Source organism: Perna viridis, chromosome 12, assembly GCF_037379345.1.
Source record: "Perna viridis isolate PV_CMFRI_1.1 ecotype Kerala chromosome 12, ASM3737934v1, whole genome shotgun sequence".
Classification (NCBI taxonomy): Eukaryota; Metazoa; Mollusca; class Bivalvia; order Mytilida; family Mytilidae; genus Perna; species Perna viridis.
In genome coordinates, this window is record NC_142456.1 from 19,576,819 (window position 1) to 19,597,954 (window position 21,136).

Consider the following 21,136-nt stretch of genomic DNA (forward strand, 5'->3'; position numbering starts at 1 on the left):
GGAAAAAAAACACCATACAACAATAAGAACCGACGAAAGATGGAATTAAGATTCAAGATTATAAGTAAATTAGAAAATGTGACTACACACACACAAAAAAATAAAATAAAAAATAAAAAAAAAAATAACAACAACAAGCAAGCAAACAAAAAACAAAGCAAAAAAAATAAAATAAAAAAAAAGGAAAAAAGCAAACAAAATAGTCAAAAACAAATCATAAATCTTAATGCAGCTACCAAGTCCACCGGTAGGTTGAATGTCATCTGTTTTACTAGAAATACTCTTCCTGAGTAAGGTGGAGGAAAATTTTGAATTCTAGATTATCGGAACATAACGGCCATCTTCGTAAAAATAGATTGGCACGCCATAGTTGTCGTGATATTCAAGGCAGTACATAACGAAGCTTCTGATCAAACGTCTCCAATTTAACCCGAGTTTAGCCCAAGTTTGCTTTTTTGTATATTTAACTTTTGTTGCTTTCTACTGATATGTTATTTGTTGTGTCTGTATCCATACACAACGTAAAATATAACCAGTCAGTCTTTAGATGGAGCGGCCGTTATATGAGCTTTTTAAGCAAGTTTACAAAATTCAATCAGTTGTGTTTTGAATTTGTTGGGAAAATCATCTATTCTGTTTGTATGACTCTTATGGGGTTTAAATATCGTTCATATATATTGCTATGAATTGTTATGGTCGTAACAATGTCGCCTATGCAAAATTAGAAACTCCTTGTGACCCTCATACTTTACTGCGGGAGTTTGCTCCGTATTGCTTCAAAAACAAACTTATCTATATCATATTTAACAAGTCTTTTCGATTTCACCGTTCAGTGCATTTATGTTAAGTCTTGTAACTGTTTTCAATAATTGCATTTAGCTATGATTGGACTTAATCTGTTTTTTATTTTAATGAGTTTCTTGGTTTCCTGTACAACTGCAAATCAAGCTGGTGGTAAGATTTTAAAATTTATTTATACAGGAAAAAAACAGAAAACTTAAAAGATTACTTTGCCAAAAGAGATGAAAGTGAAAAGTAAAATTATGTATAAAATGCGAAGCGAAATTATTCGAAATAACAGAAAACTAAATAGAATTTGGTGAACGGATCGATTTTGATTTGATTTGAGATTTAATTTGGTATTTTTAAGGTGCAGAAAATGAATTGTTTGTAGTATTGAATGCAAGCAAATGGAACGATGGGATACAGAGTTGTATAGCCCGTGGAATGAAATTAGCCATCCTCAAAGACGCGCAAACTTTCAATAGCGCAGTTGACATTTTGGATACATTGAGTGATACTGTGTAAGTAAGGGATCATTTGAATATACTGAGTAAAGGGTAATCACATGTACAACTACAGGTATAGACCAAGAGTAAGGGACACAACTCTTATAAATCATTGGAACGTTTATATTCAATATTTTACACCGATTTTAAGTAAGCATCAAAGTAGCTTGGATTGATTTCATTCCGTTTCAAATGAAAATTTGAAAGGCTTTGATGAAATTAAATGTGATACAAACATATCACTAAATTCCCTTACTCGAGGTCTATTTCCTTAAACTAGACGTTTTAAAAGGCATAAATTGATTATTTATAAGCACCAGGAAGAAAAATTGCGTTGCACGTGTTATTTTACTGGGCATAACCCACTCGTATAGGAAGTTGATATCGGACAGCTCCCAAAATAACTTTTAACTTATGCCCTATCTACATTAAGTCACGAACTAAAGTTGAAATGATTCCATCCGTTGGGAGCCATGATTTTTATGACGAAAATATTCTCAATCATTCACTTTAGTTAATCAAAGACTGATGTCTTCAAAGTCGCTAATTGTCAAATATTCTCTGTCACTGATTTTGGCTTAATCTCAGCATCCGAAATGGCACGAATGCAAATGCTTTAAATTCTTGGTTCCCATGATGTGATTGCATACTCTTTTGTAACCGCGATGACCTGAATGTTTTCAATTACCCGGAACCAGATTAAACGACTGGTAATGGATATACGTAGATATCGGGGTCCTGATAGTATATATGGCCTATATATAGTCAATTGTAACGAGCCCCTGTGTTTGAGTCGGAAACTGGGTAATATTACATAAATTGTAAACTAACCGATCATATCATCTTTTAATGTATAATTCCTGTTCTCTTACAGGCGAAAAAATAATAATAATAAAACAAAATAAAAAAGTAAACACACACACACACGCACACACACGCATCTGTATGATTTTTTTGACAGAAGTACGTTGTAGCGATGTTTGGGTCGCTTATGATATTGACCAGGGAACCGGATTAAACAACTGGCAATGAATATTCATGGATATCGGGGTGGTGCTGATGTATATGACCTATATAGTCTTGAAACGAACCCCCGTGCCTCAATCGGAAACTGGGTAATGTTGAATGCTGACCGATCATTTCATGTAAAATTCCCGTTCTCATACAAGCAAGATACAAACGTAGAATACTCGAATATGATATTTAAGAGGTACATTTTTACCTCGTATGAAGCTAGAACTATATTTGACGCTATGGCGGTAAACACGACAAAGATCTGCGGAATTACGTCGAGTATAAATTATAATTATGCAAGTCATATGCCAATACAAAGTACTGAAATTACGAATGCAGGAAGTCACTAACAATATTAGCAACTAAAAATGGCAAAGTCCCACGAACAAGACAGCTAACAATATAGCTGACAACATGATTGTGCTAATTTTATGTAAAGCTACACACCAAATTTAAAATCAATCTTTCCATTGGGAGCTGAGAAAATACAGTATAGCAACAAAATTCGGACGCACAGAGGAACAAAGTGATTCCACTCATTCGTTGGGTATCATGATTATTTTGTTATATTTAATTTGGAATTCGTATAAGCGATTATTCATTATGGGTACGTTACAGTGGCTTTCCTTGAACCATGACAGTCTTTTGTTACCAATTTGGTTAACAATACAATGGACTGACAAAGCTACTGGGACATTGACCAGTTGCTATTGTAAGAGTTGACAAATAGGTAGCCACTCACCAATAAAAATTTACCTGGTCAGGTGTAAGGCAGCCAATACTGGCTATGTTTCACATTATATTGAATTTTCTCCTCAGCTTGTGAATATTACTCACAATATGTTTTGAGTGAATTTAATTTGTCTTTAACATAGTTTGTATTTTTTGTACTTGCTAACACAGGAAAAGTACTATTGGTTGTGAATATTGTTTATATTTTTCCAAGAAAAAAAAAGCTTTAGACCCACAGGTCCCCAAGTAGTTAGTAAATATGAAAAATGCAAATTAAAGTAAAATAGTAACACTTTCATGTAATGAACAATGACTTGACGTTACAATGTTATGCTACTATTTATTTATTTGTCCCATCTCAAAGCTGAATCCATTGAATACTGGTTTTTAAATATATGCATTGAAATATAATCCTACAAAGTATCTACTTTAACAATAGTTTGGATTCTTATGAATTTCTTGCACACATTTTTATATTATTTAAAATATACATGTACAAAATGTATATATAGTTCTGATGAAATGTAATGCACTTCAGCCATAAGAAATATTCTCCATATAATTCCAGTTACATGTATATCATTGCACATTATCCCAAGCTGTACTTCCAAAAATCTTTAATTTAAAAATAACAATTGCACTAGATCCCAAACTACAGTTTACGGTAATGAAAATCATTGCAATTTAATAATCCACAAAAGTTTCAAGGAAAACATCATTTAAATCCAAAGCTATACATTCAGTGAACTGCACTTAATCCAAAGAAGTTTCAATGTATATAACACTTATTCCAAATCTTAAATTTCATTGAAAATCATTGCACTTATAATCCCAAAGTATAATTTCAATCAAACGAAATGCACTAAATCCCAAACTATGACACAAATGAAAATTATTATTAACATGAAACTTAATCCCAAACTATAAAAACCAGTGTAATTAATCCGGAACATCATAATTCCAATAAAAATCCTTCACAATTGATAAAGCACTTAATTCACTTTTAAGCTTACTCATACTCAAAATTGAATAAAATAAACTCATAGCACTATTTCAAAAAAATGTTATTCACGTGAACCTCAAACTGTTTGCATTTTGTATAACACTTGTTCCTTAACTATAGTATGAATCATATACTTTCCATTAAAATGGCACACTGGTAGGCCTATTCCAGTTTTATGAAGGAGGGAATAAGTACTGATTGAGGTCTCATTTTTAAAATAATATTTAAAACTTCTGTGCAATGTAGTTAAGGTAAAATAAGTACTTTAATATACTATTCTAAATCAACCTTGTCAACAAAATACAAAAACAAAATATAATGTATTAATTTGAACTCCCCTCACCAATGATAAATAGAATAACCCGGGTAGCTGCTTCAGATTTTAAATAACTAGGAGCTAGCTATGAAAAGATTCATAAGTGAGTATTCATCAACTCTTTCAAATTACAACTGGTCAGTTTAAATGTCCCAATAGCTTTGTCAATCCATCGAATTGTTAACCAGATTGGTAAAAAAAGACTGTCATGGTTGTCGGAAAGTCACTGTAAAAGTGTTTAGGCAAATTCGGAGGCACCTAAAGTGTTTTTACCCAGATTGTTGTTCTCCTGTGTACAAATCTTTTCAACAACTGAAAGCCGCTTTTTTACTTGTATGTTTTTTTTCAAGATGTGAACCCAAATCAGCTAAAAATCTTGTATGGTGTCTTTAAGGATAATTGTGGAATTTTAGAAGTGCCAAAATTGACAAAGAGACCTTTTATGTATTTCCATATCCTATGTAATTGTGACATAATTACTGTACATCGTGATCTAAATACAATAATAATGCAATGTTTTACATCTGACACATGTAACTGAAACCCATCAATACAAAAGTTTAAAAAAATCAACGAAGACAGCAGAAGGGGAATGGTGCTAAAATTTTACAAAGTTTACAAACAAACATCAAAGGAAATTCAAATAAATACCCGTATATAGTAACGAATGATTCATAACGAGGGTTGGGGATTGCAACCCTCCTTTTTGTGAAAAAAAAATGGTGCAAAAATTCGGCAAAAATTAGTACTACTTATTTATCTTTTTTAAAATCTTACTCCAGTCCGCTTTTATAAATATCTGGATCCACCTTGCATTTTTCATAAGATATGCTTTTATCACATTCGATTAATATCAGGTTAATTTATATCAATAAAACACACTCCTATATCAGGTCACCAGAAGTTTGGATCGGTCTGAAGTGGAATCGAAATTTAGAGTCTTTTCATTGGATTGATAATGCAATGATTGGGGCGAACTCACCATGGGATGCTTTGGAGCCAGATTGTATGACTGGAGCAGAAGAAACACACCCAAATTGTCCATCGACATATAACAGTGATTGCGTCTCAATGAGTGGCACGTCATGGAGGACTAGTATATGTGACGAAGAATTTCAGCCACTATGTTTGAAAGGTAACTGCTTACTCCGCGCGTTCCCGAATCTCGGTGACTGGTAAAACAGTACAAACAGGAGGTAATTCAATTTTGGGTTTAGCAAACTACTCCTGACCAAATGTTTTCAGCGCCGTTTTCCGATATTTGGAACTGTTGGTGCATTTGAAAATCAACTGTTTATATCTTTCCTGTGCAAATCCCACGCGGTTCTAGTTGTGTGTGATATTGCATTTTTTTAAAAATTTTGGTTCATAATTAAGGTGAATCTTTCATTTGTTTATCAATTTTTTGAAATCGGTTTCGTTTGGACCAATTTTATTATGTTTATAGCATACAATCGTTTCATTGTGGTGTTTTAATCCATTTATGAATCTATACACCTTTGTTATACATTTAGTAACAACGGAATCAAAATTGTATCCAATAGTCCATCATTATCCTATGGTATAATTATAACCATTTATACCAGGACTTATTTATCTAATGTGACCTTGGTAATTTTTTGTTTTGTTACCAATTGACAGACAGATGCATGTTACAGTTTGCAAGCTCATCCCGTGATCTTGAACCTGAGTCTTCAGGTCTGTTTTTTTTTCCGATGTAATGCTATGTTAGAGTCAGCTACTGTAAACCAATTAAAGAAGTACATTGACCTTTAAAAGAACATTCCATTTGATACACCCCTTATTCAACTTTGTTTCTGAAAAAAGCAAAGTTTGTAGTCCTAATTACTAATATACGTTATAAAAAATCATTAATCAAATATTCATCATAATTCTTATTTAAAAAAGACACACAATTATTCAAAAAAAAAAAGGCTGTCTGCGATTACTCTGGTCATTGTTGTAACACTTGCAAATGTGAAAAGTGATATTACAGTAAGTAAACCTTCCAAACAGAACAAATCTAGAAAATCACAGGTCGACATCATTTTCCTAGAAATTGAGAATATCTGGAATATTTTCTCAAAATACCTTTCAAATTTTCAAACGAACAACAAAGCACAGCCCTAAACCAACACAAAATACATACAAACAAACAAATCTAGACAAAACAATAAAAAAAAAATACGGAACACACCCTTGAACTCATTTCCAAAAGAATTTTAATTACCATAATGCATGTCCATAATTTGTAAAATCACTCATAAAAAGAGTAATCAAGGGAACCAAGTTTATAGCGGTAATAAAAAAATTGTTATCCAGGGACAAATCAAAACGCACAGTAGGTATAATAGATACAAACACAAAGATATATGCTATGTTTAAGGTTCGCATGGAAAGAAATGAATGGTGTGACGTACTTCATTCGCTTATTCTTGTGAAAAATCTGAATTGTAATTTTCCGTTCTAACAAGAAATTTACACTCAAGGAAGTCTTGTCTGTTTAGGAAGTGTCACTATTCCTTCTATGGAACTTCGGCTGGTTGTGAATATCTTTTATTACGAAGTTAGAAAATTGAGGTTTTGACAAAATTATTTGCCACTGAAATATTTATTTGCAGTGCATGCTAATGAAATTGTTTTATTAATATGATATGGAAAATATTGTCTTTATTATACCACCACTTTAAGTGGGAGGGGTTTGTAGTAATAGAGGTATCAGTTTGTCTTTCCGTCCACACTTCCTACCCTCCGTAATGCAGGGAGGTACCCATCTCTTATCCGTTACTCCCCTACATTAATTAATTAAATTTTATGAAACTTTCACCGAACTTTTATGATATATTCCCATTGTGCACCTCCCTAGTTGAATTTTGATCAATATTCTTTTGGAATTAAAAGGTTTGGAAATAGGGGATTGTGGGGGTATCAAATTTGTGAGCATTTCTAAAAATTTTTTTCTGGATTCTTGATTCTAACGGGGTATATAGACAAACTCCACTGTCATAGTTTTGGAATATTTTAACATTGTTTCAACCACTGCTTGATACTTACAATGACTGACACTTTCATACTTGCAACTCCTTTCACATTTACGTTTTAGGTTCTGACACTTTACAGTTCTCTATAGTGACAGAAATGGGAAACTGGGCCCATGCACGTGATAAATGTGTGGAGTTAGGAATGAAGTTAGCGATAATCAAAGACGCAACCACTTATAATGCAGTAGAGGCTTATCTCACATCAAATGGTTATACGTAAGTAAGAGAGCAAACAATTTCCTTTCACAATAGGGCATGTAAGTCTTGTTTGTTTTATTCGTTTTGATCCGAAACAGAGGACCGATTTGTATTTAGTTTCCTACATCCAAGTACATATTTATCAGAATTTTTACCAAATCCTATTTCAGTATAAAATAGTGAAGTTTTTTTTTCATCGTCATCCTATGATATAATAATTTTAAGTATGAAGATATCGACATTAGAGCTTTCCAAAGTGATGTACGTACCTTCAAGAAATTGGGAGCTAATGAAAACGTACTGTCCTTTATAAATGATAGCATGCGATACTGAAAACGATTTTTACGTAATAAACTACTGTTTCAGTTCACTTGATGTCTGGATTGGTCTTAAATGGAATATCAACAGAAATCCTATGACCTTTCAGTGGGTCGATTTTACAACACTAGGAGCGATTATCTACTGGAACACTTCTAATCCACGTTGCACGGAAGCAACTAATGGAACTGATTGTCTGCATACAATGAACTGCGTCAGTATGAAAAATATGTTATGGAGGACGTCTCGATGTAGCGAAACATTTCAAGCACTTTGTATAAGTAAGTTTTCGGTTTTTAATTACTATAATATATGTCCATGACTTGTAAAATAACTAAAATCAGGTACAAAAATGTACCACTCATATCAATACTGCAAATTTCGGTATGCTGTACACAGATTTTAAGGAATAATTTCTCATCAGCACCATCAGAAACAAATACAGAGGTAGACTTCAATCCGAATATAAAATTGAAAAAAAGTAATTAACAAACTACAATTTTAATAACAAATAAAACATTTTATATAGTGGTTGAGGGTCGCAGGGTAAAACGAATGTTAATTATACAGTAGAAGTCATTCAAATATCCTCTTGTATCGCATTAGAATGGTTGTAGTCTCTTAAAAGCTTTTGTTATCATTGGTGAGGTTTGTTGTTTTAATTATTGTGGCACAGTTTGGTGACGTCAGCGTTAGTGGTATTAAGTATTAAATTCGAAATACCGGTGTCTGGTCTAGTGGTTCTATTATCAAAAAGATTTATTGGAATGAACTTAGGCTAACCGGATAAAAGAAACAGACTGGACTATTTTGGCTATTATTGTTGGCTTTTTTTTAAATTGTCATCTCATTTATATGCTTTAGGTTCAAGCTTTTTACAGTTCTCTATAGTGACAGATGCAGGTAGCTGGCCAGATTCAAGAGATAGATGTGTTGAATTAGGAATGACGTTAGCAATAATCAAAGACGCGAACACTTTTAATGCTGCAGAAGATTATCTGACATCAATTGGGTATACGTAAGTAAGATAGCACAGTGACAAAATTTAGACCCTGACTGGCCTTAATAAAGGAGACCCCGGTGATTTCCACTGGTGTTTTTCTATATAATAAACCAGTTTTTCTAGCATAAGGGAGACTGTCACTGTCCATGGAAAGGTACACTGCTTAATGTAGTTCGTATGAAATGACAAATGTTGAATTTAAATATCGAAGTAAACAAAGCAGATACTTGGTCGATATATTATAAGGTAAATATTACTTGTATCGATTCGAATACCGGTATTAGCAAATAAATATTTTGATTGCACTCATGAAGTGTGGACTTAGCAGGTCTTGAAATTCTGATACACGTCTTAATACTGGGATTGTATTGTTTTGCATATGAGAAAGACATCTCAAAGATTCATTATTGAGGTAAATGTACTTGCTCCTTCCATAAAATGCCGTATTTAACAAGAAATATACTTTCATTCAGGAAAAATACATCCATCATTTTCCACAACTGTCATTGCGATATTTCTTTGCAAAATCACAAACTGCCTGTGACATGGCCGAAATTTTCGTTTTGATTGATTATGTAACGAGAAAAATGAGAACATGCCATCTTGTTTCCGAAGACATTTGAAAAACTAACATCTTTCTTTAAAGTTAACTATAAAAGTGCATAGTGAGTTATCAAGCATTTGATATTCTATGACTGTGTGCAGTACAGATAACGAAATATAATTCTAGAAGACAGAGTCCTCATAACGAATATCTATAGAAATTTAACCTATAGTCTTGGAAACACTGTTTGAAAATCACTATATTTAACAACTTACTACTACTTGTACTACGAAAGTGAAGCGAAAATGTCATAGTAGTTTTTGTCGTGCAAAAACACGTTGAAGTACTCGATCCACTTTGAAGTCGTCTCAAGTCTACTAGAAAGCTATCATACTCCTTGTCGAAACATATCGATGCTTTCGAAATTAACCCTGGTAGTATTGCATTGTTTTCAAGTGTTGACAATAGTGGATTCCTATCATTCCATAAATAATTGCGTGATTGATATGATATAGATAATTATCATATCGACAGTAATCTTAATGGCTCATTAAAAAAAATGAAGCAACATGTATATTGCACTAGAACAAATCTAAAAGTTTGGATCAATACTTGACTTCTAGTTCAATACTAATGAATGAAAATAATTATTACAAAATGATTTTCTCCATACAAACACATGGGATGCCTTAAAATTATTGTATTCACATTGGTAAATATTGTCCATTGCAGAATATCACACTAGCAATTTCATATATCCACTAGGGTCAACATTCACGAAAATAAATGCAATCATTTATGGTCCTGTATATGACAGAGTGCTTAACAGTAGCGGGAAATTAACTCTTTTACAGTGCGTTGTATGAAATATAGTGCAATAGGGTAATAACTGAAATGAATTTGTAATAAACTTTATGAAAATTACGATACTGTAAACGGACATTTACCGATTAAAAGTGTAAATGCCCGTTATTTAAAAAAACTTTTTTGTCAATGTGCTAACCCGAAAACGTGTAATAAATTCAATGAAAGTATGCGATACGGGTAATACTATTTTTAACGATGTGTAATACCGTAAAAGGGACATAAACTCACTGAAATATAAGCGCAATATTGCAAACGGGTAATAAACTCAATGAAAGTGTGCAATACTCTGAGGATGTGCAATACCGTAAAGTGTAATAAACGCAATGAAAGTGCTCAATACTTTGACGATGTTCAATACCGTAAAGGGTAATAAACGCAATGAAAGTGTGCAAAACAAGTAATAACAACTTTATGGTAATGTTTAATACCATAAATGGATAATCAACCCAATGAAAGTATGCGATACGGGCAATAAACATTTGACGATGTGCAATATATGCATACCATGAACGGGAGAAACTGCGATACGGGTAATGATTTCATGACAATGTAGAATATCGGACAAAGGTATAACTATAGATTATTACATTGATATTTGTGTTTCTTGCCTTGTATCAACAAGTTGATGCAATAGATGACACGGAGCAATGCAAAAGTAATCAAGGGAACCAAGGTTATAGCGGTAATCAAAAGAATGTAATCCAGGGACAAAGACCAGACATGGAAAACAGACATACACAACAAAGAACATAAAGTAACTAAAATCATACATACAAAGAAACAAAAGTAAATGAGCAACTCGGACTCCACTAAAAACTGGGAGCATGGACCAGGTGCACCGGTAGGGTAAGCGTCCTCTGCTTTTCTAGAAACACCCGCCGAGTTGCTCATAAAAAGTCAAGTCCGGGGTAGACAAACGAGGAAAGGAAAACTATGACCCGTTGAATAAATCAGTTTTCTTCGTGCTGATGGATACACCATAACGATCCATGAGTTCATGATGACGACCATAAAACTTCTGTCTTGATGACTTCAATCTTGTAGCAACATAACCCTGTTTGTTAAAGAAGCCTATTTCTTAGAGTTCTAGCGCGATACAAAAAGTCTGCGTAGTTTCGTCAAGCTCTGGCATAACGTATCAAATGTGATATGAACACTCCATACGCAGGAGCCGAAGGGATGTTGCCACAGATGAAAGGAAAGTTGACAATTCTGAATGAAAAGTCATCACGTTTTTCGTAAAGTTTGGTCAATAGTTTTTCAAAAGTCATGATCTTTTTATTACATATTTAAATCAATATAAAGAACTTTCAAATTCTTATTTATAAGCAAACTGTTTGATTTATAACTAGAAAGTTACTTGCATTTACCGTTGACGTTTCCATTTATGATGATGTGCTGATATCGATGACGCTGCTGTTGACGACTTGCCAATAAGCAGGTATCAGATGGGGCTGATAGTGGCATGCAAAATCAGATGATATTAAAGGGACAAAAACGTCCATTTCACATCCAGATATGTTATAAGCTCAATTGTGCGATAGGGTAATACATTAATTGTCAATATACGATACTTTATCTTTCAGTTCGCTTGATTTCTGGATAGGTCTAATGTGGAATATAGATGCAAGTGACTTTCGATGGGTAGATTCGACGATATTAGGTGCTAATACCCACTGGGACACCTCGAATCCACGTTGTGCTAGTGGAATTGACGGAACTGATTGCCCACATACAATGAACTGTGTCAGTATGAAGGATTTGTTATGGAGGACTTCGCGATGTGGGGAAACATATAAAGCTCTTTGCATGAATGGTACGTACGTACTCTGTTAGTTTGGAGCGTGGCGGTAACATACGTGAGTAAGTTTGATACCATGATATTTTGGTTTATATAACTGCTCATAATATCGCAAACAATTAAGGAAAAAAATAATAATTAAACAAAACAAATACAGTAATGGGAATAAACAAAACAAAAAAAAACAACAAAAAAAAAACCCCCAAAAAAGACACCAAAAAAAAAAAAACAAAACAAAACAAAAAGAACAACAACAAAAAACAAAAACGAAACAAAAGCAGGAACCTTTCACAAAAAAAAACATAACATATATATACAACATATACACGAAATGTAGGATGCAAGATTAAATATGAACAGAAATCTTATGATATTTCTTCACATGCAAATAAAAAATAAAATAAACTGATATGACATTATCAACCCTACTTGTCTTAATGCGTACGCGTATGTTTATATATTCGATATTTATCATTTTGCAGATGGCATTACAACCACAACTATGACAACGACGACAACAACCTCGCAAACAAGTATGATTTAATGTCCAAACACATCAAAAAATAATCAAGGGAACCAAGATTCTAGCAGAAATCAAAAGAATGTAATCCAGGGACAAAGACCAGACAAGGAAAACAGACAAACAGGAAAACAGGAAAACACAAGAATGAGCATATAATAACTAAATTGATTCATACAAAGTTAACAAAAGTAAATGAACAACTCGGACTCCACTAAAAACTGGGGATCACATGCACCGGTAGGGTATGTGTCTGCTTTTCTAGAAAACACCCACCGAGTTGCTCATAAAAAGTCAAGTCTGGGTAGACGAAAGAGGGAAGGAAAACTATGACGCGTTGAACAAATCAGTTTTCATGGTTCGGATGGATTCACCGTAACGATCCACGAGTTCATGGGGACGCGTGCGACCATAAAGCCTATGTAATGATGACTTCAATCATGTAGCAACATTACCATGTTTCAGCAGTTTACAATGATCAGGTCGGAATTAAAAATCCAAAATATAAAAATTCAAAATTCTCACCAATGTATACACTACAATTATATAGTAAAGGGATCTTTAATTCAGTTGGCTGAATGTGATGGGTTGTAGCTGGTGAAAGAAACAGACTGTTACTACTGAAACAAATATTATTTTTACGATCTAATACTTTTTGCTGTGTTCGAAAATAGTCAATAAGCGCGGATAAAGTACACATGAAAATGATATGTAGGACTATGAAAAACTAATTATAAAAACAAAACAAACATAAAAACAAAACAAACAAAAAAAAAACAAAACAAAAAACAAAATAAAATCAAACCAAAACAAAAAAACAAAACAACAAAACAACAACAAAAAAAAAAAAACAAAACAAAAAAAATAAAAAAACGAAAACATAAACAAACAAAAAAAATATAAAACACTAGTATAAAATATCTGTGAATACGTTCATTTTACAAAATCATTTCAGCGAAAATACGTTTTCTGTTTTTACCTACTTGTTTCTCGCATGGTTCTGTAATTGAAAGCCTTATAAGGTCACTAGGTATAGTCATATACAATGTAATGCTAACAAACTGTGTATGGGTATAATGCTGAGGAACAGGCAAAATGCAACGATTCGTAGAGACCCCTCCCTTAACAATGAAATAAAGCATTGAACATAATTCCACATATGGGATTATTGTTTATAAAATACAAAAAAAATACCGATTTGTGATATGTTTATTACTGAGACTAGTATATAAAGCAGACATAAGAGGAAAAAAAATGCCAAATTCAAAACTCAAATAGAAATATTAAGTTATCATGGAATGCTACTCATCTTTCAGTAGTAGGTAAATTTACGCTCTACATGTATACATTAATCCCACATGTCATAAATATGTAGATACTTTTGTTGAAAAAAAAATGCGTGCAGTTGGGACCATTCTACAACTTCGACAATGACAACAGCCCCAGCAGCAAGTATGAATTATGTACAAGCCCATGTAAAATGTTTTAGCAATCACGATTATATCAGCAGAAATGAATGTTACTACTATACATGCCTGAATTTTACTTAAGAATTCTCTAAGCAAAGGATGAGGGTACATAAGGCGCTGTAGCGCCTACTAGAAGAAATGAAATTATCTCCCTTTAATAAACTCAAAATTGTTCCATTTTTTAAATTAAAACACTTTATTTCATCATCATTTTTAACGAAATCAAAAGAGAAAATTTATTTTGTTTGTAAAAGAAATAAACAAAGTAATATGCATATTCAATTAGCATATGTTGAATAAAGTAAAAACAATTACACCTTAGTGATATGTTTTACGCAATTTGTTAGACATGTAGTAACAAGATGTGGAGGAAATTCCTGTGATAGAGGCATACACGTACAAAGTATTTCTCTTCTGTTAAATGTCTATCTGTTGTGTGTGTGTGTGTTTTTATCAATTAAATATAATATGATGCCATATCATACATGTAGTATTAATACTTTATAGTTTTGCGCTCTACAATCAGCCAGAAAAATATTGTATTGTTTTTGGTTTGCGCATGAATTGAGCTTTGAAGCTTCAAATTAAGGAGGTATATATATATTAATTCATCTTCAGTGCCCGATGTAACAATTCGTTGGGTAGTTTCGAATTGGTGCAGTCGCGCACTTAGCCCAGTAACTTCTACATTTTATAAAGCGTAAGGCTATTAATCATTTTTGTCTCCCCTTCAGTAAAATATCGTTTTACTTGAATCAAACTTGTATAAAATATAAAAAAAAAATATTGAAAATCATTGAGTCTCAGAGTATGTGACGCTGAAAACAGAATCATCACATCGAGATGGGGCAAATATACAAATCATGTGTTACTGTTTCTCCTCAACTACATAATAACACTGCATGAGTGACCATATAAATCTTCATAACCACTTAAAAGTCAATAATGATTCTCGTGCTTAACTACAGACAGACAGACAGACAGACAGACAGACAAACAGACGGATCCCTGAGCAAAGTGTTAAAAGTATTCCGAGTACAATAGCGGAAAAACAATAAGCACGTACATGCACCAATCATTGTTGATAAACTTATCAATACTTTTAGTTAAATCAATAATTTCTATAATATTTGCGAAGTTTTAAAATATATAAATGAGAAAAATAAAAATGAAACATTAGCATGAAAGGTCCGCTTGGCACAAATATTATATAAGACCTGTTATAACAAATACTAAAACAACATGTCGGCTATCAAGCACAGATATTTACACATAAACATGACGAATTTACATGCACATCCATGCTCCTCCTGAGCGGAGCGTCATAGTACTTCCTCAGGTAACAGCTTTGATATAAAAACGGGTATTTTAAGTGTCTACATGATTGTTGGCGTATGTGTAGGTGTACACTAAATACGAAAGAAATGTTGTAATATTTACTTTATATACAAGAAACTTAAGCAACATGATTTTATACACACAAAATTGCGTACAATTGACCAGCATTTTGCATATATTAAATTTGCATCATCGAATACATGTAAGGACATGTTTGATATGTGTGCATTATAAGTGTATATGTATTGAAGATTTTTCCCGGATAAAGAAAGCAGTTTTGAAAGAATTTCTTTATATAGAACTGCGCTTAATCATTGTAATAGATTAATACCCAGAGCCTGGATAGTTTTACAGGAAAACAATGCAAACGGCTTTTAATTTTTCTACTTTCAAAATAAAAAAAATAAAAAAAAAAACAGAAGCAATTAAAAGCTTTATTCGCGCTTGATATATATTATAACAGTGTTTCCAACTTTGCCCGGTCGCAGAAGGATATAAAATGCTTTGCAGCATTTATTACAAACAAAATTATCTTTAGACAGCGTGCTACAGGTTTCTATACACTATAGTGCTTATACGAGCTTATTTAAAGCATTTCATTTTTGTACTTGGTTTCACGCAAAAGTAAATCAAAATGTAGAACAATTTTTTTATCGAGGAGATTTATACGGGTATTTCCTATTTGCGGAACTCGGGATACAGCCATATTTTATGCTGTTTTGCAGAGTTACCTCCCGTAAGAGCAGGTACAATTTCAAAGTCTCTATAATCGATGTTCGGATTCGGGCGCAGAAAAAAGAGGTAACTCGAATGATAACGGACTCCCCAGCAGACAAACTAAAAAAAAAATTACAGGGTGTTTCATTTTGTTGGTAGGTTACATAAAGATGATTTTCATTTGTATCCCGGGTAAAGAAAATTTATGGCAGGGTCAGTAGAACGAGAAATTCCCTTTTGACGTTCGAGATTTTCTAAAGTATCGTCGATATCGGATGGAAAACCTTACGTGTTCCGAATAGATACCTGCTACAAAGGGAGATAAATGTTGACAAAATGTTGGTCCGCAAGTTGGGAATTTGAGCAAAAAGATATTCAAAACTATTGGATTAAAATATTAAATTCATAGATAAAATCCCACGTAAAGAACAGTAACGCGGTTCGAAGTATATAAGTGCATTCACGTACATGCATGCATGTTCATAGCAGTGGCTATATCAAAATCGACGTCTGATCAAAGATTATTTTAGACTTTTTTTCCTGGAACAGGGTTATGTTGCTACAAGATTGAAGTCATCACTACAGAAGTTTTATGATCGTTATCATGAACTCGTGGATCGTTATGGTGTATCTATCAGCACCATTAAAACTGATTTATTCAACGGGTCATAATTTTCCTTCCCTCGTTTGTCTACCCCGGACTTGACTTTTTGTGAGCAACTCGGCGGGTGTTTCCAGAGAAGCAGAGGACGCTTACCCTACCGGTGCACCTGGTCCATGCTCCTAGTTTTTAGTGGAGTCCGAGTTGCTCTATTACTTTTGTTACTTTGTATGTATGATTTTAGTTACTTCATGTTCTTTGTTGTGTATGTCTGTTTTCCATGTCTGGTCTTTGTCCCTGGATTACATTCTTTTGATTACCGCTATAACCTTGATTCCCTTGATTACTCTTTTTCATTCTTTGGCATAAAAGTGAGATGAAAGCTCTTTAATTAATATATGTACTCCACTTGCTACAGTGTAAGTAGAATGGCCATGTTCTTAATCGTGTGACGGTTAGCTAGGTCACATGATACATGTACAGGTAAAGTTGGACATTTTTGAAGCGACTTTAAGCGTAATTTTCGAAGGTTTTTTCGTTAAATGCACATAGAGATCCAGCGTTAACCAAAAGATCCTTTTTCCTGTAGAAAGACTATATAAATACACACTTTAAGTTTCAATCTTATTTGGCTAACGCTGGATCTCACTATAAAATAAGTGGCAGAAGGGTGAAAAAATGCTATTTTATTTACAGAATAGCCTTCCAGGCGGTTTTTGTGCATTCGTTTCTGTATTGTTACTCTTTAAATCAAAACTGAATGCATAAAATTGAAAATTTACAACATGTATTATATTATTATTTAGTTTTCTTCCGAATTGATGATAATTTTTTACCAATTATTTCAGTAGGCAGAACAAGGCATTTTGGACCATCATCCTTTCCTTTATAATTTACATAATATTTATTGCCTGTGCAGTAGCTGATTTACAAAAAAAAAGTTACATTGGTTTTACCAATTTACTCACACTCAACGGAATTAATTTCATTTAATGGTAAATCAAGACACAATAGTATCGTTAATTCGTTCTTCTTCTTGTATACCACCAACATTCGTCTGTATATTTTGTTAAATTGTTTTCACGTTTTCACATCATAGTTATAAATTTGTAATATAAACGCTTATAAGGAAAACAATGTCTTTGAATTTAAAGTTAAACTGACGATTCTTTTCTTTTCTTTTTAAAAAATTATTTTTAAGAAATATGATAGTTTTCTTCCTTTAAGTAAAACAACTAGTTCCTTTTCAGTCATTGTCCATATTAATGTTTTTAAAATCGATGAGTTATCCTTCTGAACGTGGCCGTACGGTCGAACATTTGAAGCATTTCTTCTGCGTTCTACGTTCTAGTTGTTGGACATTTTTATTTACTAGTAGTTTATTTTAACCTTTTAAGTACTTCTCCGTCTAACAATCGGGCAAACGGTATATAAGGTGTGGCACATGAAGGAAAAAATACGCAGAGATTTTATTGCATTAACCAATTAATTATACCTGATAACAACCAGAAATAACCATCAAAGTGTTTGTAAAGTTTACCTATTGGAAATATTGATTAGTCAAAATTTATTGAAATGCATTACGGAAAGATGGCTTTAAAATTTTCCCGCACTCCTTTCCTATATAAGCAGCCAAAAATATCTACGTCGCAGATGCTTCAGTATAAACTTAAACAGCTTTTTGGTTATTTTCTAGATGTACTGAATATATTTTAAGCCAAAATTCGAGAAATTGATGTGCCACTCATTGCCTGATTCTTACACAGAATGGTACTTAATTATGGTTATGGTTCACTTATTTATTATTCATATTTGCGCACAACTTAACCACTTCATAACATATATTATTTGTTTTTTAAGCGCTGATTTCGCAAGGTCTTTAACATATCAGATTGTTCCTTTATTTCATTTTCGGGACACATGAATTAAAAATCAAACTATTTGGATCCTATAACATTTATTTTACCAGGAAGGTGAGAAATACTTTGTATCAAATTTTTTTTAGATGTTTGTTTTCTTTTTTGTTCATTGTAAATGGACCATCATGGTGTCCGTTCATTGATATGCACACAATTTTGTATACTATTACCGGTCATAAACATACAGTTATTATAACTTCTAACCTCTCTTTAATTATGTTAGAATCTGTCAGGAAAACTGTTCTACGACAGCAGATAAAATGGAAATCCTGACAGATCCTGACAGGGTCTGACAGGGTCTGACAGAGTATATCTTGAGTCAGAACACATTTTGCCATATTCCCTGACAGGTCCTGTCAAATACTGTCTTGGGTGCCGGCAAATAAAAGACTGTTTTAAACTGCCAAAGCCCTGGACAGTTCCTGACACCGAAATATCTATTCTACGTGAACAGGAAATCCCCGATTAATCACTGCATGACGTAATGTAAATTAGCAAATCCGATTAGAAAAGAGCTTGGTTTAAAAAGTGATATTGAATTTCCAATTAAAGCTCATCGTGATAATTATCCCTCAATTACTCGGAGGTTCATTTTCCAACATGCGTCGCTCACGACCCAGTCACTCATCGGATCATCGTTCAAAAACAAAAACGTTTATTTTTTTTACATTCTGTCATATACCTGTAATTATATTTAATTTATTCATAAATAATTAATCAAACGTCTATGAATTTCTTCTATGCTAAAAAACGGTAACCGATAACTTTCAGATGTGAGGTATTTTTCACAAAGTTCAGGGTTGACTAAGTAATTTTTGAGTGCAAGTACATTTAAATCTCAAATCATTCTATGAAATGTTAAAATTGATAATTTCAGCATTAAATGGGTGACTGCTACCTTTAAACTGCGCTCACAATTATTAAAAATGCCATATTTAGCCAAAACATAGGAGAGTGAGCACTTCCAATTTACCTATATGGTCTACAATTAATGTTGAATATGTAGAATTGTAAATATTAGTTTCATATTAATGACTCTGACACTTTTATTTCAGTCAAAATTCGAAAAATTTACATATTTCTACAAAATTTATGATTGTGAGCCCTTTTGATTTCCGTATAGGTCTAAAACTATTGACTAAAATGCTAACTTTTTCAATGTAACTATCATGTGGGTGGCTTCAAGATATAACTTTGAGCCAAAATTCCTTAAAAACATCATATTCTTGCAAAATGTATGACTGCAAACACTTGAATTTGAATAAAATGTCAAAATATTCCATATAGCTATCATGTGGGTAGCTGTGACGCATATATTTCAATCAAACTTCTTAAAATTGACATATTTTAGCAAAATGTATGAGTGCGGTCATTTTTTAACAAGGATCTAAAATCAATAACAAAAATGCTAAATATTTCAATACAACTATCACTTGGGTGGCTGCAACATATATATATTTGAGTCAAAATTATTGAAAAATGTCATATTCTTGCAAAATGTATGAATGCGAGCACTTTCAATTTCCATTAGGGTATAAAATTATTGACTAAAATGCTAAATTTTTCCATATAACTATCATGTAGAGGACTGCGACGTATAAATTTGAGTAAAAATTATTTTAAAATTTCATATTCTTGCAAAAGGTATGAGAGTGAGCACTTTTAAATTCCAAAAGGGTATAAAATTACTACAATGTATTTAAAATGTAAAAAATGTAAGTATAAATATCATATTGGTAACTGTGACACACAATTTATATCAAAATTCTTAAAATTGGCATTTTTGCAGAATGTATGACTGCAGTTACGTTTAATTTCAACAAGGATCTGAAATTATTGACTAAATTTAAATTTTTTTCAATGTAACTATCATGTTGGGGCAGCGACACATAAATTTGAGTCAAAATTCTATCAAAATGTCATGTTCTTGAAAAATGTATGAGTATCTGCACGTTTAAATTCCGAAAGGGTCCAAAATCAATGACTAAAATGCCAAATTTCTACAAAGTGTAAGAGTGCGTAGGCTTTTAATTTTCATGAGGGTTTTAAATTATTTACTAAAATGCTATTTGTTTCGATGTAACTATCATAAGGGAGACTTCGACACACATACTCAAAATTCTTCAAAAATGCCATATTCTTGCAAAATGTATGAGTGTGAACACTTTAAGGTTTCATGAAGGTCTCATTTTTTTTTGTTTAAAATGTTTAGAATAGTCAATATAAGCAGAATGTATGTACCCAGTATCGCAATGGTGACTGCGACACAAATTCAGTCCAAATTCTTTAAAGTCAGGGTGTTAGCATTTGGTATGGCAAGCATTTATTTTGTTGGTGCTGCGCGTGCCAGAAAACAATTTGAAACATATCAGGATTTCCTTCCTGACGTACGAATCGGGATTCGGGTGCTACGCCTTTTTTCTGAATCACGTACATGTACTGTATG

General features: G+C 32.8%; 1 protein-coding gene across 1 annotated transcript in view; it reads left to right on the forward strand.

The window, feature by feature from the left end:
• Nucleotides 1-832: 832 nt before the first annotated feature.
• Nucleotides 833-21,136, forward strand: part of LOC148601593 (uncharacterized) — a 28,512-nt gene continuing 8,208 nt past the window's right edge. Inside the window, exons 1-8 of the mRNA XM_088555935.1 lie at nucleotides 833-954; nucleotides 1,151-1,304; nucleotides 5,248-5,489; nucleotides 7,458-7,611; nucleotides 7,960-8,192; nucleotides 8,776-8,929; nucleotides 11,912-12,141; nucleotides 12,609-12,659. Of these exons, the coding sequence (XP_088412061.1) occupies nucleotides 882-954; nucleotides 1,151-1,304; nucleotides 5,248-5,489; nucleotides 7,458-7,611; nucleotides 7,960-8,192; nucleotides 8,776-8,929; nucleotides 11,912-12,141; nucleotides 12,609-12,659 (1,291 nt within the window). The 5' untranslated portion in view covers nucleotides 833-881. The remainder of the gene's footprint in view (nucleotides 955-1,150; nucleotides 1,305-5,247; nucleotides 5,490-7,457; nucleotides 7,612-7,959; nucleotides 8,193-8,775; nucleotides 8,930-11,911; nucleotides 12,142-12,608; nucleotides 12,660-21,136) is intronic.